This window comes from Monopterus albus, unplaced genomic scaffold (assembly GCF_001952655.1).
Source record: "Monopterus albus unplaced genomic scaffold, M_albus_1.0 scaffold2.1, whole genome shotgun sequence".
Lineage (NCBI taxonomy): Eukaryota > Metazoa > Chordata > Actinopteri > Synbranchiformes > Synbranchidae > Monopterus > Monopterus albus.
Window position 1 is genome coordinate 6,417,197 of NW_018127882.1, and position 25,999 is coordinate 6,443,195.

Below are 25,999 nucleotides of genomic sequence, written 5' to 3' on the forward strand. Positions count from 1 at the left end.
AAAACAAAGCACTGAAATCCCTTAAAGTAAGACTGGAGAATTGTAAGGCAGTTCACTTAAGCATTACAGCTTTTTTGTTGTTGCAAACTTGGAGAGGAAAAAATGTCACAGCACTGATAAATGTCAAGACAAATGTGCTTAACACAGTCAACAGCATTTTGGTATTGTCAGCTTTGTAAGGCAGATCTGTGTCAGGGCACTTTGATCAGCGTTTGTTCCCCTAAAATGGGGGCCTCAGAACCACACACATGCAAAGTTCTCTTGATCTTTTCCACACTTAAACAGCGACGCAGTCACCCTCACAGACTCTCTTATACATGCTCACGCACACCTACTTTCTTGCTCTTTTGGCCTGTGAACTTGCACCAACAATCTTTCTCTCACTGTCACACACACAAACACTCCCTGTTCTTTGTTCTTCTAGCCATTTATAATGACGGCAACACGATTATGCACTGTGACAACACTGCCTCCCACTTACTCTGTACAGCAGTTCACACCACGGTACAATCTCTAATTCTGTCTCCATCTCTCCCCTCTCACTCAGAATAGTGTTGAGGTCAATTATCTCTGAATTTGCTTATACAGTAGGCTGACTTCTTCAGGCTACTAGAAGGTGTTAAGTAGCATCTGTTGATTATTTAGGTTTGTGGTGTGTTTTTTTTTTTTTCTAACATTCATCGCCCTTCAACACCTTCTCTTCCTGTTTGCTGTTCTTCTTTATCTACTGAGATTGTTATTTTTGCAACCCTTTTTGAAATCTTTCTTTATTTAATTGCCCTTTGTCTCACTGTCTTTCTTTCTTCTCATCTATCTTTTTTTTTCTTTGTGTGAGTTTCAGAATCTGAAAAATGACCAATAATTGTGTTAAGCTGCTAAAAGAAAATCTATTTAAATGAATGGATTTGGCAAAGATAAACAAAAATCTTAAATCCTATGGGTCAAACTCCTTATATTGACAGCCTGAGAGCTCATATCTTACAGTAGGCCCCGGTCATCACTTAAAATCCTTCATTTCCAGTTGTACTATATAGTGTCTTGTAATTAAAAAAAAAACAGCAGCATCAGATGTTAGTCTGTTGCAGTTGCTACTGGGTCTACAGTAATTACTGGTTAGAGTGCATACACTTGGACCTTCAGGTGAGTTTTGTGCCATTTACCCTCTGTTTTGGAACAGATTTTCAGCTTTGTTAATAGTACACAGATGAGCTCCAAAATATTATGACCACTCACAGATGAAGTGGAAAACGCTGATTATCTCCTAACAGTGGCGCCTGGGATATATTAGGTAGAAAGTGAACAGTCGGTTCTGGTATTCGGTGTGTTGTATGCAGGGCAGGAATAAAGACCTAAGCAACTCCTACAAGGGCCAGATGGACGGGTTGTGGGGTACTCCCATGGTCAACCATGGTGAGTGCCTATGGACAGTGGTCCAAGGAGGGACCCTGAGGAGACAGCGCGTTGGGTGCTTAAGTAAGTCAGATTCTTAGTGACTCCACTTCGACAGCTTACAAGGACTGAAATTTCTGCTGCTAACGTCTCGGTGCTGGTTATGTAGCTCAGGGCACATTCAGAGGTCCAGTCCATGCCTCAGCAGATTCCTCCTGTTTGGGTGGCACCGTGGACCACGGAAAGCATCTGAACAGGTTGTTGGGGGTTGTTTGGGCGTGGACGATATCAGCGTGGGCGGGCGTATGCATTGAAACAAACATAGGTCTATGTTACTGATCTATTGAGTTATGTCATAGAACCTTTTTAGTCCGACACCACACACTTCCACATCTGTGTGCATGATGAACACACATGCTCTTATGCTTATAAACCCCTCTGACCAAAAACATACAGGGGACTGACTTTTTGGTTTTCTTCAACACAGCAGGCTCGTTTGGTTGATGAGGCTTTGTAAGGTATAGTACTCACTTGAGCAGTGGCTCTCTGACTTGGTTTTGTGGCTTGCAGGGGGAGGAGAGGAGGCAGCCACAGCTTGGCACACCACCGGTGGTGGACTTGCATTAGCAGCAGTTGGCAACTGAAGTCGGGGTTCTCTGTTGAGGCCACAGCGGAAGTACAGGCAGAAGCCGGAGTGGCATGTTCATCACTTTTAGTGTCTTTGCTTTAGAAAAATTCAGATATGGATTTCTGTCTCTTCATTTTTATGCTGAGTAATCATGCATGCACACGTGGGCAGTGGCTTAGTTTAGTTGTTTACTTGCAGCACACGCACGCATTGATAAACCGTGTACGCTGAATGTCAAATGGCATTGCATGCAGCAGTCAATGGGAGCGGGAGATGATGATCAATATATAGTTTGGCTCATTTAAAAGTCAAGTTCTGAGAAGAAAAAAAAAACAGATTCAATTTAGGCTTTTATTCTTAAAATATATTATACCAGTCTCCAAACGTTACCCAGGCACGTTTAAGGTGTGACTGTCAGATGGAGCTCATCTGTGTTGTCTCACCAGTTTTGACACATCAAAAGTTGTACAGTAATTTCATTTTATTTCAGATTAGTTCTGGTGTATAGGAGGGAATGTTTGCAAAGAAAGAAAATCAAACATTAAATCATTTCCTGCTACCCTGTTATCTCCTCCTCTACTTCTTCTGAACAGTAAAGCTGGGACAAAACTCCACTGGTGATAAGACTGAGAGGCAAGCAGTGCAAATGGGAATTTTCAATAGGTGGGTCCTGAAACGTATTGTCAGAGGGAGAGAGAAGATAAAAAAAAGAAATGAAAAGGAGTGAAAGAGAGAGGATAAAGAAGAATAATGGAAGGGGGGAAGCATAGATGGAAGTGGACAGGGAGATGAGGTGAACTGTAGAGTTTTTACCCTGGGGGGAATGAACAGCAGAGGAGGGAGTAAACGAGACTTTGAGCGAGATCGCTGCAGGAGGAGGAAGTGGGGTGGGGACAAATCAACGAGTGGAGGAGAGGACAGCAACAGGGATGAGGTAGTCATGAGAAGAAAAGAAATCGAGGGTGTAAGACAGAAATGGGGTAGACACAAACACACAACACCTCGAATGAAGGTGTTTTGCATAAATATGGCGCAAATTATAAAAATGCTGGCGGATTCATTTTAAACACAGCAGTTAATAATTAAGACAGTCAGACTTCACACTGGGGGCTATGGAGGCAGCGCGCAGTGTTTTTGCATAAGCAGTAAATAAACTCTGTTATCTCTCAAGGGGCTCTCAGAGGGTTGCAGCCATGGGTGCTGACACTATATCCACAGTCCGGCTACTTCACCCACTCACTTCACTACCACTTAGGGTTAGAAAAACAAGCAGGGTTACTGGTGAGTATTCAAATTTACGCAAAACGGCAACCAAAAATCTTTCAATTAAAGTTTACCCATTTTAATGACAAACAAAAACTCCGATTTAAAATGACCCACTGTTTCTCCCAGTGTGTTTTTCTTGGCAGGACAGAAAAACCAGCTCCTTAAGGCAGGGTGAGAGAAGGTTTCATTGCAGGTTTTACAGGCTGACACCCCTGAAGCTGTGAATAAAATCCTCCTATAACATGCCAGAATGATTTCTCTGCTCAGCCACTGGCAACAAAAAAATAATACTTATAAAAACCATATTCAGTAGGTGTGATAAGAGTGGAGCCTCCATCGCACCAGCAATGGACAATGTGACCTGGCCAGAGTCTAAATGAAACATAAACAGCTTTAATACCGAGTTGTTATATTGGTCTAACACTGTTCTCTACTAGCACAGGAGGAATGCATTCAATTTATCTGCACAAAAAAACTACACACCCATCTGCCTGCGATATTATGTGCCAGGAGACGCTATGATATACTCCATCTCTCAGCAAAACACACATTTCCACACCCAGCACAGCATGCATATACACCTCGTCTCATGTCAGTATGTGGATAAATAATCCCATTAAATATGAGTGAAGGTTTTTTTCCGGCTCAAAGCATCTACACTCTTGCTCCATCTCCGTTCTCTTTCTCTGTGTCTCATTCAGAATGAGGTATTCACAGGAAGTATCTACAGACAGGCAGTTCACAGGGCTGGACACACACACACACACACACACACACACACACACACACACCAGCTCACCAGAAGGCACTCTTAGAAAGGTCACAATAACTCTTACTAGGGTGAATTTAGCACTTACTGTATGCCTTTGGAACAGAATCCCTGGAGTTCTTGGTGTGTGTTTTTTTCACTTGTGATGACACAAAACAAGTCACTTTAAATCCAATAAGATGTGAAGTACATGTGGCCTCCTGGTGGCAGGTTAAGGCGTGTTACTGAAGGGTCAAATCCAGCTAACAAGCTTTGCTACTTTTCACCTACCGGCACTTAATTTCTCTCTCTCTCTATCCCTACTATACTTCCCATCACTCTCCATTTCATTATTAGCACAGGAAGAAAAAAAGATTCCACTAAACCTTTTAAAAAGAGACAAATGTTAAATGTGCTAATGCTGAGTAAAAAAAAAAAACAGATGCAGCTCCTGAGAGTCTGTCAGTCTGCAGTCATTCTGCTTTCACCATTTACCTTTGTTTCTCATTATTAAGAGACAATGAACGCTCTCCAGGAGAGGCTATAGGGTAATTATCTAAGCTTATTCAAGCACGGAGTCAAGCATAATCTCTGAGAGCATTATTGGAATTCAGTGCATCAGGTCAAACTCATATTCCTGCCAGTCGCCTCCACATCAGACGCCTTGTCATCTTGTCATGCTTTGCAGAGAGAGAGTGTTGCACTTCCTGAACACAGGTTGGTAATTGGCTTGCATACATGTTTATTTCATTCTTTGATCAGCTTGGATAGTGTAGTAATGTTTGCTTTTCACTCTGTTGCTATGGTAGTTGGTGGTAATTTGGCATTTGGTTTTAATTAAATTCTTGTTTTGGTCCAGATTTACAGATTTCCGTTCTTGTGCAGTTTGTACTGTTGTGGTATTATACTTAATTGCAGCGGTGTTTGCTGTGGATATATGAAGTTGTTGCTTTCTTGCCATAGCAGTTAACTTGATTTGAAAACATTTGAACTGCAGAACTATAGAAAGACAGCTGGTCTCAGGAAGCCCTATGATATCTGGTCACCTAAAGTATAAAACCAAGAAAGAGCTTTGTAGCATATACCAGTAAACATGTGAGGTGGAAGCTAGACACTATCCTACAATTCAACAGACAGTAAAATTATGTTTGAACACCCACCATTTGTCATAAAGTCAAGAAACATTGCCAGAAAATGCGCACAGTTGGTGCAAGTCCCACAATCTAAAATTGAGCTTTTAAAACTCATGTTCTTAATAAATTACATGCACCACATGTCATTGCAACAATAATTTTTGCTGTCGGCGATGAACTCGACTGTTGCAACAGATGTGAACTGTGGTGCAACTGATACCAAATTGGGAAATATAGACAATCTAGTGCTTGTGGCATATTGATGGCATTACAAATGAGATTTATTTTTGGGCTAATGTGAGAGACTTAAACTACAGGCTTGCAAGAAGGCTGGGCATTTTTGATTCTGTAAATCAGACACAATTCTAACGAACCCTGAATTTTTATTGTTCAAAGGAACATTAAATCTTTAATGTCTTTATGTGAGTAGTTACAAGGCAAATACACTGAAATAAAACCTGGAAAACCTGGACAAATCTAACCCAGCAAAGGGGATGAATCTGGGTTCTAGAAATTAAACGATGAATGGTTCTTTATTCCCCAAATAATCAGTAACCCCTGGCCAGGTGCTTGATTTATTCATTAAAACTTCATGCCTCTCTTCTGTTGGCTTTCTCAGCCTTTGATCTGAGAGGGATCAAAACGAAATTACTCTTTGCCTTAAATGAACTCCTCATCCAGATGATCATAGCTTTGGTCTTTGCTTTCCTTTTAACACTGGGTTTATTTTCTCTACAACATTTTTCTTTCTACATCTATTTTTGTCACATTCTCCACAGTAACAACCACAGAATCTCAGAAATCTCAGCTCTTGCTGATATTGACTGATAATTTGCCATTAACCCGCACTGCAGTTCATTTGTTGTTTTTTTGTGAAGCTAAGGTGCAAGTGATGATTGCATCTGTTGTCTTTCTTACTGCTTAATGCTCTTTCTAGAGGTAAAATGCTTTGTTGCTTAAAAGATGTTCATTAACAGAAAATTATCTGCAACTATTCTGTTAATCAGCTCATTGGTTCACTAATCTTGTAAGCTAAAAAACTCAATATTTGTTGTTTCCATCTTCCCAAATGTAAGGATTAGCTGCTGTTCTTTGTTATATATGATGGTCCACTAAATACTTTTGGATTTTAATTGTTAGTCCAACAAGACAAGTAATTTGAAATTACCTTGGGCATATTTCACTATTCTCTAACAAATTATAGACAAACCAATCAATTAATCAAGAAAATAATTTACAGATGAGCCAGAAATGAAAGCCCTAATGTAATACATTTGTGGTTGATATTTAAACTTTGCTCTTTTCAGCATACCTTAATTTTATAGCTATATAATGTGTGAACCAACACATTAGCTATAGAAGATAATACTCATAAAACTGTTTAGTCTGTATGTCTGAAAACCCTCATTACAAAAGACATGGCTCCAACTATCAGTGGCTGTTCATGGACCATTTCTCTGTGTTTTCCATAGGTTTCCTTAATAAAACATCACCTAAACAGAACTTTTTATAACCAGCTACGTCTGCACGACAAAAGTGAAAATAATCTTTTCACTTTTAATGAACTAGAATGTATTTAATTTCTTGTTTATACAGTTATTCAACACTTTTTTGCACTACTTAATCAGTATTTCTTGAGGCATCTGTGGCTGAAGCTACATAGTTAAAGGAACAGTGTGTGTGCTATGAAATCATCCGTGCTGCTCAAAGAAAAGCTCATTTCTGAACTTCTGTGTGTGACTCCTACTCTCTCTGACCCGCTCACATCTCCCACACTTTTCCTCTGCTCCAACAAATGGATGGTTACAAACACACACTCAGACACAAAGCCGTAATGCAGTGCAACAATACAACCTAATGCAAAGCCATTGTGCTTGTGCATGCTCAAAGCCTCCTAAATTGTTAAAACCTTTCCTTGCATCTCTGTAATGTTCTTATCTGGCATCAGCTGTGCAATACATGTATTTCAGGTTTTCTGTGGTTTGTATTTATTCTGTGTTTTTGGGACAGTGGAAACATGGCATAACCTTAATTATATAAAGGCCCAGTTTGTCTCAGTGCCACACAGCCTCCTACAATAGATTGCATAAGGCGGGAGCTAGGCCTACATAGAATCATATTTGAAATGTTGTCTAAATGCATCTGTTGGTCTTATCTTGAGGTTTACAGATTGTTTGCTTTTACAAACAGTGAAGAAAAGCTAAAGTGCAAGGTGGATTTCACTCTTGAAGGTAGTGTTGGTGATTCATTTCATTTTTCTTTTCATCCCGATGTCAATGAATACATTAAATGCACTGACAACATAAAGAAAAAATCCATAATTTGTGGCAGTAACAGGGCTGAAAAAAAGACGGACCAGTAATTTTACTCGGACTGAGCAAAACCATTGGACGGCCTGCCTGCCTGTCAGCCTAGCTTTCTGCTTGCTGGCACTCTGTCTTTGGACTCATTGTGTGAGCCAAGAATCTCCCATAAGGCATTGCAGGCAGACGTGTTACCGCTCGGTTTTTATAGCTGAAGCTAGCGAACTATGTCAGAGAAGGTAGCCACAGCAGCTTTCGGTCACAAATGGAGGCCATATTTGAGAAAAGTTACAAGTTGGACACTGCAAGAAGTAAAACCAGACTTAACACTGGTGTGGCTTTTCTTTGGTTGTCTACCTTCAAAAGCATGCTTCCTCTTGCTTGTTTTCCAGAAATGCCAGCTATATCTAATATATAATATATATACACATATATTAATTCACGTAGGAAGTTTAAAGATGACCTAACTCTGCCTCTTCCTGCTAGCTTAGACGGCCACACAGTCCTTCCTCTGCCCACAGTATTGCTCTCTTTTGTCTGAGTCGTGCCATGTTTGTTGACATGTTTAGTGACAGACCTACCTAACTAATGTGCATATTGAGATCCATCAATGCAGGCAGAATTGAGATAACATTAACTGTTCACAGATTCCATGTTAGTAACTGGTGTGAATGGGGACTACATGAGCCTGCCTGTTATCCATTTGCTGATTTATTCACTGTATTTATTTAGAAGAGAAAGGTTCAAACCTACAACATTTTAAGAGCACACAATATGTGCCACCACCTGGAGAGCCAGAATTTCAATTAGGATTTTCTGTCAATTGTACAACAGCATACATTTCGAAAATCTGTTTTCTTACACTCTGGGACAGTGCGAGCATTATCTTCGAGCATGTTTCTGGCAATCAATCTAAAACAATCTAAAAACTGAGATTTCTTTGAGTTGAAATGTAAATGTTAAGCCTAAAGTTTACTGCTGACTATACGGTAGATGTCACTTTGACTGTTTACATCTAAATGAGCTGTGTGCTTCACTACTATTTGTTAAAGATGAGAAAACGTGCCGCAGTCCTCAGTTACTCATCCCAGGTGCCGTCTCGCTCTGAGTTTCTGTAAAGCTGCTCGGGACACAATTATGAAAATCATTGTTTCGGGGGCGTGTTAAACTCTAAATCTGACTACAACTGTAGTGTTTCCCACGCACAGGTTCTGGTGGGGGTGCCTGGAAACATTAATGTGTAGATATATTTGGAGACCCAGGTAGTACATGTCAGGTTCTTCCCTCCCACTCCTTTACATGTGGGTTGTTTTACCAGTATGAGAGGAGAATACACAGAGTACCTTCACATATACTTGTATATGTTGTGTGTGTGTGTGTGTGTGTGTGTGTGTATGTATATAGCTTATATATAAATGTATGTTTAGGTTAATAATTATAGATTTCTGTATACTTTGGGTTTTCCATTTGCTTTTTGATGTATGCCATGACCATGAAGATGACAAGACAATTTCCTCTCTTGCTGATCAATAAAGCACAATCTAATCCAGTTCAATTCATCTGGCTGGTCAGCGGACTTAACCATTTACCTTCCTGAGAAAACACAAGCTTTTTTTCATAATAAACCAGCCATGAAAAGGCCACTGGCCCGTTGAGGCCAGGATGATCATCCATTTGTTACAATCAGGTATTGATTTGGACGAGTACCAATACTGAATCATTAATAAAAAAGGAAACGGCACGCCATTAAGTCGACAAGCGATAATATATTTTGTAAAAGATGATGAAGATTTTGTAAAATGAATTAATAGATGAGCAGAATCCAAAATCATTCAGGCAGGCACATTAGATATGAAGATGCCTCAGGACAGTAGACATACTGCTTAGACACATGAAACACAGTCATCTCTTCTTCTTGACACCCGCTGTTCTGCCACAGGGCACTAGCCTAGAGTCTTGAATACTGCTCGCTACCTCATGCGCTCAGTTGCTGGTCAGCTGAACAAACTGCCACCAGGGAAAAATAGCCTCACTACTGAATAAAACTGAGGATAGATTTACCCCATGGGGTTGTACTCCCTGGGTTTTACATTTGACAGTATGCAATAAATTGTTCAACAAAACAGGTGTTTTCAATGAGTCACCGAGTTATAGATATGTTAAGCTGCAGTAATCATATTTTTACGAAGGGTAAAAAAAAAAAGACTACATGTGTGAAAGGAATCATTGAAGAGATAATCTTTCACATGACCCTACAGTTCCCCTCAGCTCTGCAAAGTGCTTTGGTGTCTTCTGACTCACAGTTTTAGTTTTATAGTCCACAACTTTACTATTTTCAGCCAGAAAAACTCTAATAAACCCACAGTGTGTGACCTGACCAGCACCAAACAGCAGGCAGGCAAAGTTAGTGACTAGCTGGTGAACATAGTGGAACATTTAGCAGCTAATGAGCCAGACGAGCCAGAGATTTCCCTTGGTGAAGTCCAAAGATAAAAAATATTGGACTTGTATTCACCAGGTGGCCAGAAGCCCAGTAACAGTACAGATTCAGTACCGAGCCTCAGGATCATCACGTCTACCTTGCCAATCAGTCTAGTACTTCTACAGAACAGGATAAACTCTACTGCTATGCACAGTTAGGAAAAGAAAATCCTATATTTTAATACTGTTGTAAGACACATTTCATTAGCCTGATACTGGCCTTACTTTGGCATCAGTAACCTGAGTACACAGCTAAGTCAACAATCCTAATACAAAGAGGACTAAAAGGCAAGATTAATCTGCCATAAATAATTCTTTGAGTTCAACAAAGGACCACACACACACAGGGTCTATAAAATTAACAGTTGACATATGCTGTGCTGAGCACATCGGCACAAACCTATATTTTAAAACGCGCTGTTAAAAACCTAACAGGAGCTCGGTCAGCTGGGCTCCATTCAGGTGCTTAAACAGCCTATTTGCTCCTGAGATGCAGGCAGGGACCTGTGTCAAGATGAATCATGCCAGAATTCAGGAAATGAAAAAGACAGTGATGACACTGCTGGGATCACCAGCCTCTGTTCCCAGGTTTTAGTTTTTAATTTTGTTGAGCAATTTCAAAATCCGCAAGATGTCTACTGTGCCCCCCCCCAACCCCTTCTTGGTTTATTGTGTTTGAAATAGAGAGTTATATAAGCAGCACTCCTCTCCACTGCTCTCAGAATAACAGGAACTCAAAAGGGAGGCTATAGAGAAAGATTGACCGCTGCCTTCTCCTCTTCTTTATTCTCGCCACATTCTGCCAATGTGCAGTTCCCTCTAACTGCATGACTTGCCCTGGATTCGCGCTTTCCCTCTGTCTCTCTAGGACATTGCACTTTAATCTCATGTTCTCTGCTGCTCTCCCTTTCTCTCTCTTGCCCCCCTTTTGGTCTCTTTGCCTCTCTCTCTCTCTCTCTCTCCCCTTGTTCTCTGTCCATCACACCATTTCCATGTTTCTTCTTTAATCCCATGTTCTGTATTGCTTTGGCCCCTCATTCTAATCTGCCACCTCCGTATGGCCCCAAATAACCGCTGGTCCTCTGTATGTGTGTGGAGATGTGTTTTTTTGCTGAGATGAGTACAATGACACAACATTTTGTTTGTGTGTTTTTAGTCTACATGGTGTCCTGCACAACATGGAGCATCAGAACACATGGGCCTTTATGTTTTGGGTTGCAGATGCTATCATGTAACAAGGGCATGTCTGCTTGGAGACAGTCTTAGCTCTGGTAACAAATGCAAACAATATGTACAGTACAAAAAAGAACCACACACAATTATGCACGTGAAAAACACACTATACTTGCATGAGGGGCACAGAGAGGAGGGCAGGAAAGAGCGATGGGAGAGATAAGAGAAAACACACAAGTGGGAATTCCATCTCTTTACAAAGTATAATCTCTCACCTTAATCTTCCTCTGGCTTTAACACTCTTAAGCCCTGCTGCTTAAATCTCTGCCTTTCTTGTTAATTTATACTGTTGTTCCAGGAAGTAGCCGCACAAATGACACTCATCCATCCATATAAACAAGCACACTCGTACACATTTTTCAACAACAAGCCACCACCGTCAGTAGTAAACCCGGGTAACAGCTTGGCACAGCCCGAAAGAGCCCCTGCGAAGCAGATCATACCTTTTTTATCCATTTGCTGCGTCTCTCCTGCTCGCTGCCTTCAGGGCACCCATGACAAATCATCCCCTCAAGTTAATAGATATTTTTGCGTGGCGGTTACGTCCCGGTCGGCAGCCGATACAGCCCGGACCAATGCAGCGCGGATGATGTTCGGTCCGCCCGCACCGAAGCTCCGCGGTGTGCACCAGTTATCTCCCACCCTGTTGTGTCCCTCTTGTGCTCTACGGTGGGTTAATGTGGTCGGAGCGAGTGTGCGTGTGAATGACAGAGATGGGGAGGGAGTCAGAGAGAGACAGAGTAACCTCGGATAAAGTCCCGTTTTTTATTTCTCTCCAGCGTCTTTTTTGCTCCCGGTTGTCACTGTCAGTTGGCCCCTTCAGTCGACATATAACCTGCGTCAACTTCTTCACTTCAACTCCAAAACGGCTTGTCATAAGGGCAACGCTCCCTTTCTCTCTCCTCAAAGGGCTCCGTGTCTCTCCCGGGGCGCAAAAGAGCGACAATAGGTGCGACTAATCTCTATTTCCACCTCGGTTTATCCCCTATTCTTTAGGGTGCCCCAGTCTTTTGAAGCAAACCAACTGTGTTTAGTAATGACTTGACAGGTGTCGCCTCCAGCGCACGCTCCATCCATCCATCCTCCTCCTCCTCCTCCTCTTCGTGTCCCTCCGAGGCTGTGCGGTGTGTGCGCGGCTGTGCGTGTGTGAATGTGGTGGGGCGTACTCTTTACAGCGGCGCGCTGAGCTCCGTTACAGAGGTTCAGAGGGTCGCCACGGTCCAGCAATTACCGACAAGTCACCACGCGTTAGATTGACAGGTGTAACACACACACACACACACACACACACACACACACACACACACGCACAGTGCCCTTGACAGGAGCTGGTAGTGCTCAGGGGGAGCCGGTTCGGGACCCTTTAGAAGGAGAATGAGGTTTTTTTTTTAATATTCCTTGAGGGAGGGAAGGGAAAAGGTTTCTCACACTTGACAGTGATCTGGAAAAGAAGCTTGGCTTTTATGTGAGTGCCAGTTAGAGGTTTTATTAAAGCATAAAGGATAACAGAGCACAAATACTGTCACTGAGATATTGTTTCAGGACTGTGAAGTCAAAGACAGGGTTTCTTGGCTCCTTCAGGGCTGTGTGCTCTCAGTTAATGACTGGGAGTCAGCACTGTAAATTGATATTGATGTGTTTTAATACAGTCTTTGTGACCAATGATTTTTTTTTATTTGCCTAAAAGGCATACCTCACAATTAATTTGCCTTTAGAACCTTTGGGCTCTTCTCTCACAAAAGAGTTACCCCAGCTTGGCCCTTTACTTGCTGCATTCACTGGCATAATCATTCCAGACCAAAACACTGGCACATCCCTACTCTACTCAAACACACACAAACACAGTTTTATGTGCACGGTTCATTAGCACACAGAGCATCTGTAGAGGGCTGGTATGGGCCCCAAGGGGCCCCGGGTCTGGCTGCAGCTGCACCACCAGCACCCTCTGGCAGCTCCTCCAGAAATAACGTGCCAGGATTTAATCTTTCCAGTCAAACGACTGTCAGACGTCACAGTCAGAACGAGAGAGTATTACTAAAGCCCGGTATTTACTGTATTTTAGAGTCTGGCAGTGATATCAGTATTTGAGAAAAATGGATAATGACCGCTGTAAACGTTTTACAGGAACATAAATGAACATTTCTGATAGGCTATTTTAATCACCGGTTAAATAAGGATGTCTATGTGCTGAGTGAGGAAATTTTACAATTATAAAATAAATTTGCAATTGTTCTCTGGTGGGCAAACCCTGTTTCTAGATGACTTCAAACATGAAGTATCTTCAATATTTCTGTACTGCAATATTTTTTTTAATCAGCTGACATATACACTGAGATATATGCCCTAAAAATGTCGGCTGATTTATCAGTCAGGGTTAGTTAAGGCCGATCAGTTTATGTGCAGTTCAGTCCAATATTCCTGCAATAAATGCTGCCTATACTGTGGTCAGTTTTTGTTAGGGAAGTATTCATTCATCTCTACAGTGATACAAACTCTTTAGTGAATTGATCTAGAGTTGTAGCATATCATAATATTTTTTCCCCATCATACAGTATAACAGATCGTGTTTCAAATTGTCCACTGTTAAATGGGGCAAGGATCATTTTACAATGTTTAATGTTTTTTCAATTTGTTTTACAGTTTCTTTAATGAAAATTAGCAGTCATGTTCCTAGAGGAACTATTACTGAGTCTGTGGTAAATTGCTGTAATTTATGGTCAAGTTTTCCCTCATGGTATCTGCTTAACAGCTCTGTGCAGGCAGTTACAGTCTTAAGTAAAAGTAGGTTAAAACATGTTCGCTGCATATCCCCTTTAAATTCTCTGTCAAAAACAGGCTGAACATTCATACAAATAACAAGTGAAGGGAGTAAAGTCTAATGGTGCAAATGAGAGGTTTCTCATGTCCAACTTACAAGATGTTGACACAGAGTCAGCCAGAAAAGAAATACTTTATATTTAAGGACTGAGTGTTAGTTTGTAAGTAAAATACTGTGGTTACTGTGCACTCACCTGACCAGACACCACCTGGATGTTCACCTCTCATTGCTAAACTAGTCAGAGCACAGAAGGCCTTTATCTCCAAGTTGTCCTCAGCATATGCATGCAACCTTCCTCTGTGACATATTTGCATGTTGGTCATATTAGTTGATGTTATTCTGAAGTGGTATCCTGTTGTCTGTGAAAAAGCAACAGCCGTCTCAGTAATTTCCCACAGAGCTTTGCTGGAGTTGATGCCAGCGTGTCATGTCAGATAAATATCACCTTCTTTGGTGTTAAAGGTTTAGAGGGAGAGCTAACCTGTTGAACGTCTTGATGTGTGGTCAGCTGAGTGTGTAGTTTTGTTATATCATCACAGTGTGTTAGATGTGATATAGCTTTACAGCTGTTTACTAAAGTTCCTCTTGTCATTTTATATTTTAAAATATAAAATCAGCCAAATAAGCTCCAACACTGTTAGGTTGTTAGATTATACAGACAGACTGCAGGATTCTCTAAATTTATGTAAAATCTGAACAATTCAGTCAAATATTTATGGAATATCTTTTCACAATAAATTCACAAGTTTGCATTATGCATGCAAAAAATCCATCTGTTAACACCACGGGGCTGCAGAAGCACAGTGTTGTATCACTGAGACTCACTGTCATAAATGTTTGTAGTTTTGAAAAAAGAAAATTCAAAACTGAAACCTCTCATTTACAGACTGTTTGCTGTGTTTGTTTGAATTTTCCTTGACATGTCTTAAACTTCACTGCAGCGACTGGACACAGTTTAGAAAGGCTTCACACCTGTGCACTGTATATAAGGTCCCACAATTCACACTGCATGTCAGGACAAAAAACCAGGCCATGAAGTCCAAGGAACTCTCTGTAGACCACTATGATAAAATAGTTGTGAGGCACAGATCAGGGCAGGGGTATAAAAAGCATTTCTAAACCTTTAACTTTTCCCAGGAGCACAGTGGCCTCAGTAATTGTGAAATGGAGGAAGTGCAAAACCACCACAGCTCCTCCTGGAGTTGGTTGTCCAGCCAAACTGAGTTACCTCAGGGAATTCACCAAAAACCCAGCCCTCAGTCTACCAGAGCTTCAGAAGTCCTCTGCAGAGATGGGAGAACCTGCCAGAAGGACAACCATCTCAGCAGCTCTCCATCAATCAGGCCTGTATGGTAGATCGACTAGATGGAGGTCACTTTGAGTAAAAGCCTGGTTGGAGTTAACAAACATACCATTTTTGCTTCAAGCACTGAAAACCAAACACTGCTCATCACCATCCTCTAAAATTTCATTGTACGTGTTACAATGACAATAAAGGATCATCTGTCTTATCGATCTATCTACAGTGAAGCATGTTGGTGGCTGCATCATGTTATGGCATGCTTGTAACTGCTGCTAACGGGAGCTTCTACAAAGTAGAATACATTTGTAAATGAGATATTTAAGTTTTTGATCTTTAATACATTTGCCAACATTTTACAAACATGTCATTATGTATCATAGACTGGTTGGCAAAATGGCAAAAAGCGAAGGAGTCTGAATGGTTTCTTAAGTAACTATCTGCCCTTCAGTTGGTATTCTCTTTGCTACATCACTGCTGATTTGCATAAAGTTGAGCCCTGGTTCAGCTTCCTTTAGATCGCTCCACCCATGTTACTCCCTGTCTTAGGAATCAATTTGAAATGAGTGACTACCAGCTGCTTTGTGTCATCATTTCTCTGGAAGTGTGAACGAATGGTAATGCAAAGGTAATTAGCAATGTTTGGATCATCACATGTCACGTCTAAATCTACTTTCTAACCAGATCGGTTCAAACAAACACAGACTTGGCTGCGGGGTTTTTGTCACGTCAGATGGAATTCAGCGAGATATGTGCTGTTAAGATGAAACGGTGTTTCTCTCTGTAACCCCAAGGTGAAATGTAGGTCTTTTATATCAAGGTGTGAATTTGACAAGCAGGAAGCTTGTCAAATTCACACCTTCACAATAAGTGTAGCTACTTTTTCTGAAGTGCCAAGGAAAGTCAATAAAACCCTGTCAACACAGATGCAAACAAAAGGAGCTGCAGTAAAATAAATTTCTCTTCATAATCGAGAAACTTGGTATGTTTTTACAGTCGTTGAAACGCACAGCCTTCCAGTGGTTCACTGACTGGTTTGTTGCACAGGGTGGGTCATGTGTAATAAATTATATGATGCTTTGTTATTGAATTTATCTTAGTAATTCCTTTATTTTTGTTGGTTCAGTTTCTTTCTTTTTTTTTACCCTTTAAACCCTCCTCTGCTGAAAGACAATGTTTTATCTCATCACAGGGATCAATTTAGCCACACTGAAATCTTATTTAGTCTCAGATAAAGGTGTCTAGCCATGTCTGCATTTACCCTGTGCCGTATCAGTAGCCTTGTCCTTCTTTCCATGAGGACACCAACAAATTGATTGGCATTGTCAAGTGAGCCAACTAAATGATGGATAGATATTAAACGACTGAAAGAGGTATAATGGTGGTTAGGACAAGTGGGTGGAGGAGAGAGAGGAAAGCAGGAGAGGGTGGAATACACAAACAGGTTGCCTTGGGGCCTGGGGAATAAGGGGGAGAGGGTGCGGAGCGCAGAGAAAGAAAAATAAGATGGAGGGCCACAGAAAGCAAAGATGGAAGACTGATTTTACACCGAGCTTCACATAAAAGAGTTCCTGTTTTCATCATTTTCATCATCACTCCTGACTCCTAACCTGCTCCCACACACAGACACATTCTCACACACACACACACACACACACACACGCACACCAATTTTTACCTTAAGCCAGATCTCATACGAGTCCTTTCATCAAGTCTTTACTCTCTCTGACACAAACTTCTTCCTCCTCAGCTCTTCTTCCTCACTGATGCTTCAACCCATCCAGCCCTTCATCCTCCTCTCTCCCTCTCCACGTGTCTCACTCTCACTCTGTGTGATTACTTACCTCCAAAGAAAAGCGAAGTACACTCCATCTTGTTTTGTTTCCAACAAATTTAGTCCTGCGTCTCCCTTCTCCACCCTCAACTCTTTCACTCTGTCTCTGTCTCTCTCACTCACACACTCCGTCACCCCTCCCTCCCTCTTTCCCCCCTCCTCAAGCCCTTCCTCCATCCCCTGACACCTTGCACTCTCCTCCTCTTCCACTCCCTCCCTGTCAACTTGCCCTCCCTCCTTCCCCTCGCCTGCTCTGTGTGGAGTTGTATAACTTATCACCCTGATCCCTTCCCCACGCTGATAATTGGTGTGTCTCAGCAGCAGATGCTAGCACGCTTTATTTAGCTGCTCAGTATTAGCTATTCCAATTAGTCATCTAATACCAGTAAGAAAAAGAAACTGTCTGCCTCCATGTATTCAGTGCCATGGGAGAAGGGAGTTGTGTTTTTGTCTTTGCCCGTGCAACAACTGTGGCCAGTGTGTGTGTGCACCTCAAATGCACACAGTTACACTTGATCCACACTCAGCCGGGTAATGGGTACATGTGGGTTTTAACAGATGGTGAAACACTTTCCCTGGAGTATCGACATTACTTTCTCTCCCTCTCTCTGTCTCTAATTAACTAGGTTTCAGTAACAAACCTTTGGGCTTTCCTGTCGCCATGGTTACCCAAACACTGAAATGTGACTATCTGCATTTGCATGTGTGTGTGTATTTGTGATTATTGGCAACAATGTGTGCATACACACGTCAGTGTTCTCACTGCTTTGTGTGTGCACCCGCCTCCTTGCGTTTCGACAGTATGTATGCGAGTGTCTCAGTGTGTGTGCACATCATTGCAACTGCGTGATTGTGCATACACATGAATATTTTGGTTGCTTTGATGAGTTTGTTTCCCCACAGGGCTCATAGGGGTGGTTCTGTCTCAAGCACCTGCTATGTATCTACACAGAGAAGAGCAGTATTACATGATATCACTGAAAATGTATCATGAGCCTATTCTATCTTACATAAGACAATCTCAATAATTATGTAATCCTATGAATAAAGATTACAAGTGAGATGAATTTAAAATTGGAGGATAAAATAAAAATGAATTCTGCACTTCTAACAGTGAAGGCGAAAGTTAAACTCGAGCTTGGCACACCTTCTCTGAAAGGGAAAATAAAATGGAAATACGATGTGAGATTATAGCTTTTGAACCACCTGGGCGGCCAACTGTCTAAATGATTATGATCTCAGTCCAAAACATCTATAGGTTTCCTAGTACCAACTACAGCAAAAGTGTACTGTGACACCATGAGAAGGGCAAACAGTTAACCCCACATAAGGGTTTATTATGCTTCAAACAGGTCGAACAACATGTTTGACTAACGGCAAAAATGTTTCTACCTTTTTCAAATCTCTACACTCAAAGGTGGCGTGAAGAGCCGCCCCCCGGCTGCATCACCCTGCCTCCTTGATTAGTCTTTCGCATATGTTTGCTGTCTTGATTCATTAGATTGTGCAAATGGGGATAACACTGCACACTTTCAGTCTCTCCGTGAAGGCACTCATTGTGTTGTCCATGGTTGTAAACATGATCCTGTTTGACACGGCTGCCCCAAGATGACGTCAGAAAGGTACAAGGGGGAGGGTATTTCAGATTCTGTGAGGCTGTGCTCAGACCTAAATTAGCCCTACGTGAAAACACATCCTGCTTATTCATTTGAAAGAGACACAGAGGGCTCTGGTGAAAAATGGCAGCATAGTCTGGCAAAGTTTGAACCTGCATGGCTCAGCTTTTCATCTTGATCTGGCAACGTGCTGTATTGGATAATGAAATATGTTTATGTATGCAATCCTGGTAGCTTACTTTGTAAAATGAGCTGTACTTAATTTTGACAAAAGATAAAGTGATTGCCACTGTGATAATTTTCCTGAGTAGTAAAACCTTTCCTAATAAAATTTTTGACCAGTTTTCACGTTTTAGCATCTGCCGAAGGTTTCCCTGTGTCACATGTCACAGTCCCACTAATACCTGAGCATCACAGTTTTGTATTTTTGGTTTGTTGTTGATTTGAACGACCACTTAGTCAGTAGAACAAGAACTTTATAGTAGAACATGACGCGGTATCCTCAAATCAGTAAAGAAGAATGGAAATGCGACTACACTGCAAACAATGTATCCTGTACTTCTGGGTTCTTTTTTTTTTAGCATTTGGTGGTATATTTTTCTCATTCCTGATGATAGCTGCACAAATACAGATAGTATCACCTCTCAAGGTGCAATAGAGTGTGATTGCAGAAAAAAAATGCAGCAATCTAAAACATCAGTTACTGCCAGGTTTCCTCAGAAGGAAAGAGAAGGACTTCTGTTCACAGGCATTTTGCAGCAGGTCTTCATCAGTTTTACTTGGAGGAATCCATATTAAAGAGGCAGAGATACAGATTTCTACACTGATTTCAGCCTTGGTAACACCAGAAGGTGATGGAGCTCTGAAACCTGTTAGACTCATTTATTTCCCTTGACGGGAGAAATTTCACTTTGTGAAAGTCTGTTCTCTGGGTTTTATTGCGATAACATTATCTGAGATTTGGACATAACCGACATAGGTGTAGAGATGTAGAGAAGGCGGTAGTGGGAAAGTGTGGGAAATCTGCATTTCAACACTGCATCACAAGATAAGTCCTGGAATGCATTAAACATCATAAACTGATACACAACTGTAAAACCATCTGTTGACATATTTTTTTTAAGTGCATTGAAGAAACTCTTGAGTGCAGTTTTCCTGATTTCCTGGTTGGGAGTTATCCATCTGGTGTGTTGTTAAACTGTGACAGCCATTTACTCTCATCTTGGACTGTGAAGCACCCATATGACATCTATCAAAATATTCAATTACAAAGTTATGCCAGTATTAAAAATACTCGTTGTTAGTGATTAGATTGGAAGTGGTATTAAATTAAAAAACTAAATTTGGTCCTTTTTTTGGTCCTCTGGACCCCTCATGTTGTGCTAGTAGTGAAGAATTCCCAGTATGTATCTGCAGCCGGTTGTACCAGCTACTCTTTTAAGATCAAATGTATTAAAATGTAAGTGTTTGCTATGTGAAGATTTACAATTATTAACACCACAAGCAGTAGTACTACCAGCTCTGATCTCATGGACAAAGCTAATGTTGGCTCGCTAACCCATGACCCAGTAGAAAGAGGAGGCAAAAAGGTCGACACCTGATGCTCAAAATTACAAAACTAACTTAAATTACAAAATGCTAAACAATACATAACTAAATAAGGTAAGTTAGGCTAACATAATTCAACATCTTCCTCTCTCTCTACACTAATGATCACTCAGCATTTCTACATGTATGTACATATACAGTAAATAAACTGTTTAATGTTTTGGTTAGACCCTAAATTCCCCTGATTTCCATATTCCATCACTCTGCTGCTCACTTTCTCTCTCTCTCTCGCTCTCTCCCTTTTTTGAACACAAATGCTTTAATACTCTAATTTCAGTCATTTCTTCTTTGCTGTTATTCTCATTGATGTTGAGCAACGGGGCTGTTAATAAAACCCAACACTTCCTGATGTTTTTTACATTAAAAGCGTACATGTGAAGGAAAGCTGCAAGTCCTGAAATCAGTGATGAGTTTTACCCTGCATAGTAGTTTAGTGTTGTTTAGGGGGGAAAGCAAAATGTCGTTGTACTGATCAAATTAGTGCTTTGGATATTGCAGTTAAATTTAAAGTGAATGTAAAGGCACAGGTGGAAGAAGTATTGCATTCACTGGGGAACAGGGGAAATTAGAAATAAAGGCTGATAGCTGTTGTTTTGGTCCAGACCACTACAGCATCTCTCCTTCAGGCAGATTTGGATTTCTTTAAAAAGAAAACCTTTCACCACTCAGGAGCTGAGATGTATTTCACAAGGCCTAGGGCGCGTTACTCAGCATGGACAACTATTAACAAGAGCCGGTGTGAGGTATCACACATATGTACAGCTCGCAGCTAATCAGCTGAGGATGAATGGGAGACTTACTGTATTGGAGACATTTTATTTGTCTGAGCATGTACGTCCAAATGAGCTTTATTTCACTTCATCGTTAGATTTATCAGCTCTCGGACAAGCTGTGCACCTGAAATAGTCTCTCACTATCCCATTAAATAACTTGCCTTTTTCAATTCACGCTGTATGAAACTGCATATTCTCAAATTAGAGAGAGGAGATATTCACTTTGGGAGATGTTAGTGAGACAGCAGCTCACATATACAGAGAAGTATAGTGTGTTTAAAAGCTGAAATTAAGTAGGATTTACCATTAATGAGGAAATGGGGGATGGTGAAAATGCTGAAGAGCAGAGGGTTCTTGAGAGAGAAAGACAGCTGTGGGATTTAGTTTCTTTCTCTCTCTGTAAAACCAACTTCCCTGATACCCTGTCTAAGTGCATGCCCAGCTGGCACAGCGCCTACTGGCAAAGTGTAACTAAAACGAGAGATGTCCCCTGTGTGTACTGATGTAACTTTGTAACTGTCCCTCGTGGAGAGATTATGTGCTTATCAGATTTTCCTAACATGGTCACAGCAACCAAAATTTGATCCACGAGCAGAGCAAGAATTGGAAAACATGGTTTTTGTGAGCATGTGGCCAGGCTTTCTGAACGTGCTGCAGATGTCCCTGGGCTAGCACTGCTGACTCCACACGTTTGTGGATATGTGGGTGAGAAAAACACTTGATATCGCATATGTCAGAAGCAGCCACAGCCAGCCTTATCACCCTGCCAGCAATTTACACACTCTACACATGAGCGGTGACTTGATTCAAGTAAGGAAGGTAGCTAGACAGGCTACTAGCATACTTGTCTTGCTGCAAAAAGAGCTCATTATATGGTGTTTTTTAAATTGAAGGTGCAGTTATCTCCTTGTTCTCCAGGTCGAAGATGCTGTAGGACTGACTTTTTTTCACAACCAAAAAAAAAAAACAAGCTGAACCCTAGTGCCGCTCTGTGTCTTCTCACGGAGTTGTTGATTTGCCTTTGACTGTAGCATAAGTTTCCTACTTCTCAATGCAGGCAGTGAAGCAACTTGTTTTTATTGTGCAGCACTGCCTCTCAGTCCTCATTGATGGGAGTCAAAGCCTGCTGGTTCTCATTCCTTCCATCGAATCAGGGGCCGAGTTACACCTGCAATGTCAAGTGCATGCAATTAACTTGCTGCATGGCAAAACCAGCGGTACTGTGAGCCCTGAGGACTTGGACTGAGAACCACTCTCATTGAGAAATGCTGACACCAGTAACGAATTATATTCTGAGGGGCAAGTGTGGAGCATGTTTTTCCCCCTCAGCAAGTACATAAAAGCAAAAGCCTCAAGTTATTTTTATACACAAAAGTTCACACAATTAGATATAAAACTTGCTTAAGTCATGAACAGTAAATTACACACAAGTAGTGAAAGATCAAGGTAGTGTAGAGCACAGTCAAGATTCAAGACTTTTTATTTCAGATTTACCTATTTTGTACTTTAGTTGCTATTTGACCTGCAACTACAGTATCGGTTATTTTCATTAATAATTATACTGTTTTTCTTTTATCTTTTTTGGTCCAGCTGCCATTTTATATTCAGTTAAAAAAATTGATTAAAAATGCTCAAAGTTCAGTTATGATGTCTTTAAATGTCTAATGCTGGCCACCAATTCAAAACCCAAGGATATTCAATAATATAAGACAGACAAAAGCATGTATCTTATAGAAGGGGTGTTTGGCAATTTTGCTTGAAAAATATCTTAATTATTTAATTGTGAAAGAAAAGTCACCAAATTTCTGTTGCCTTTCATCTGAGCTCATTCAACTCTAAATGGATGGTTTGAAACAGTTTGGATGTACTGACAAAACGGACTAATGAAAACTGTAACCTTCACTTCAGCGGTGGCCAGTCTTACTTTTTGTGTTAGTTGTGGCAACTTACTGTTATTCCTATTATTGAATTACTGTTTATGCTTTTTCAAGTTGTGAAAAATGGAGATCACATATTAGCTGGTGGAATCGGAGACTGTACTGTATAGCCACATATTATAACTCTGTTAAATTAATTATTTTTTGCCCATCTATCAATATGGTTTCAGCTTTAACTGTAATGTTTTTAGATTATTTTTCATAAATATTTCTCTCTTTTCTCTTTCAGCCAACAAGACTTTGCTCGGCGGAGGTGGAGGTAAGTTACAACCTGTCTGATCCACCGGTTGTGTGCGCTTGTGCTTGCCAAAGTACTTATAGGCTTCAGCTGGTATTAATAGCACAGCTTTGTGGTGCAAATAGTCCTCTCTGAATGCAAAGTAATTTAAAATGTCATACTTCATTTAATCAGGGGATGCAGTGCAGTTTACTAGCCAAAGAGTGTGTGGATGTTTCATGTCCTACAGTACGTCTGGTGTTTTTTGTATTTCCTTTGTGTTTGGTAGCAGGTAGCTCTTTGTTGTGGCAGGTGTTCAAGGTGCGTTTGCATGCTGCGCAGTGCGTGTCTTTGTGTGTGTGCAGGTGTGAGGGCGATGGTTCATAATTTATGGGTGTGGAGTGCTGTGGATATAAACAGTCATTTTTCAGTGTATTGTTGACTCAGTGCTTTGCTGCATGCGTGTGATGTTGGTTAATCGATACTTGTAGTAAATCTGTACTGCTAATGCGGCAGCCGCATTTGCTCATACACACACCTATTCAAGCTGCGTGTGTGTGTTTGTTAACGCTTGCAAATTTGGGTGCTGGCCGTTTGCCTGTAGTTGTTTTCTTTTTCTTCATTTGGGCAAACAGCTTTAGTCTTTCAGCCCATCTCACTTTGCCATTTTTAACCTTCCCATTTGTATGTGTATGTGCACACATGTGTTTTTGCTCCCAAGTCTCCATGGTGACACATCCTGTGGCTCACCTGTATGTACAGTATACGTGCATGTGCATTCTTATTTCATTTCATAGCAATGCATTTGTGAGAAGTACATTTGTTTGCCCAGAGTGTACAGTTGAAGTCCTTAGTGTCCACACACACACACGAGCTCCACCCTTAGTGATATACACCAGCTGAGCCTCGAGCCATAAAATGGACTGCACACTCTTGGGTCCTGTGGCTTCACACACACACACACACACACACACACTAGCACACATATGCTGTCAAGCATCTCGAGATCTACAACACTGTTTGATGTTGTCCCGAAGTCTCTGAGTCTTCACATACAGATGGTTTCCAGGGAGACTGTGAATATGTATGTATGCGTCAGACCGTACATTTGTGCCTATGGAAAATATGTTTCTGTTTGATGCTCTGGTTTAGTCATTTTCATTTTACTTGGGCAAATTTAACGGCAACATCTGTTATAACAACATCTGTTTTTAAAGTAGCCAAATGGCTGGAGGAGGCTACATCTTCAGCCGTTTTCATCTGTGTCTGTCTTTTTTATCTGTTTCTACATCACTCGGCCTTTCTTGCTGAGTTGACTTCACTCTTCTCTTTCTTGTTGTATTTATTTTCCTGTCTCTGTCTCTCTTTCCAGCTCTGTCCTCTGGGGTTTTCCGAGGCAGATAGAGTTTACAGTAGGTGTTAATTAGAGAGAGGTAAGGGTAGAGACGGGGAAGAATGGAATAAACAAAAGAATGGGAGGGAGATGATGGTTGGAGTGAGAAGACAAAAAGACGAAAGCAACAAAGGTCCAATAGTGTTTGGAAGACGGTCACTGGGGATTGATAGATGCAAGAGGAGAGCTGAGTGGAGAAAAAACACACAAAAATCATTTGCTATACCACTCCACTCGCAGTGATCACACTCTGCACTGAATATCCAAACATTCATTCAGCTGTTGTGAATGTTTTTTTTCCTCATCAGAGGTGAGGCAACAAAAGGTCTTTACAGTGCTTTACTGCTCAGTCTCATGGGTACCTGGGTAAATGTCATTCAGTTATATCAAACGCACACCTACCGACATTGTTTTTGCACTTCAATCTGGAGGAGTGTTGAGCTCAGGCAGTGCATCAGCAACAAACTGAAGAGCAGGAAATTAACCTTTTTTATGTCCACTGGCTGCTACTTGCTCATTTATTCCAGAGCTTATCTGCCATTTCAACGTTTCACTGCTTTGATTGATTTTCCAAATAGAAAATAAAACCCAGATGATGATTGGAGGTTCAGGCAGCCAGACGGTTACCATCAGTTTTATATATACTGTGTATATGTGTGTGATGGATCTTTATCTATCTAGCTATATGTGTGTATTCATTTTGAATGAATGCTAGTAAAATGGATAGAGCCAGGATTCACAATTTGTAAGTTTGTTTTTGGCTCTACTTTCAAGTTACCTTATGTCAGTGCAGTATGCACCTTTGGGACATGTGGTGCACTGAAGTGTTTTTCCACAGGTTCGTGGCCTGCACATAAATTTCGTCCACCCGCAGTGAAATGTAAAAAGCAAGGATGAGAAGCTGAACCTGCTTACAACACTTGAAGCCACAGTAAACGGTTTTCAAGGGTGAAAACTACAATGTCCTATTTCATTTGTTGCAGAGCCATAGAAGTTGTCAGTGCAGGTTAACATGGGGGTCCACAGCATGTGAGCCTTCTCTAGTATGCTGAAGCTAGAGTTACCTTGTTTTCACGCTTTGTTAAGGAAGGAAAATGTTAGTTTGAGTTGCTGTTGAGTCTTAAGGACCAGATCAGTTTAACATCTTGGTCAGATTTCAGTTAATGTTCAAGTATTTTGATTTGTACCTGAGCTATCATTCTACACACACTCAAAATTAAATTCATTTTATTCTCTTGAGTAAAAATATCAGGGTTCCTTACTGAATCATAGACTCAGCTTTTATCAGATGAATTTAATCCAGTGTTACTGGTTCCTCGGCA

General features: G+C 41.0%; 1 protein-coding gene across 3 annotated transcripts in view; it reads left to right on the plus strand.

The window, feature by feature from the left end:
- Positions 1-25,999, plus strand: part of macrod1 (mono-ADP ribosylhydrolase 1) — a 110,958-nt gene that overhangs the window by 40,652 nt on the left and 44,307 nt on the right. For all 3 annotated transcript variants that reach the window (XM_020591315.1, XM_020591307.1, XM_020591322.1), the window contains exon 4: positions 23,297-23,326. In XM_020591315.1, coding sequence (XP_020446971.1) covers positions 23,297-23,326 — 30 coding nt within the window. The remainder of the gene's footprint in view (positions 1-23,296; positions 23,327-25,999) is intronic.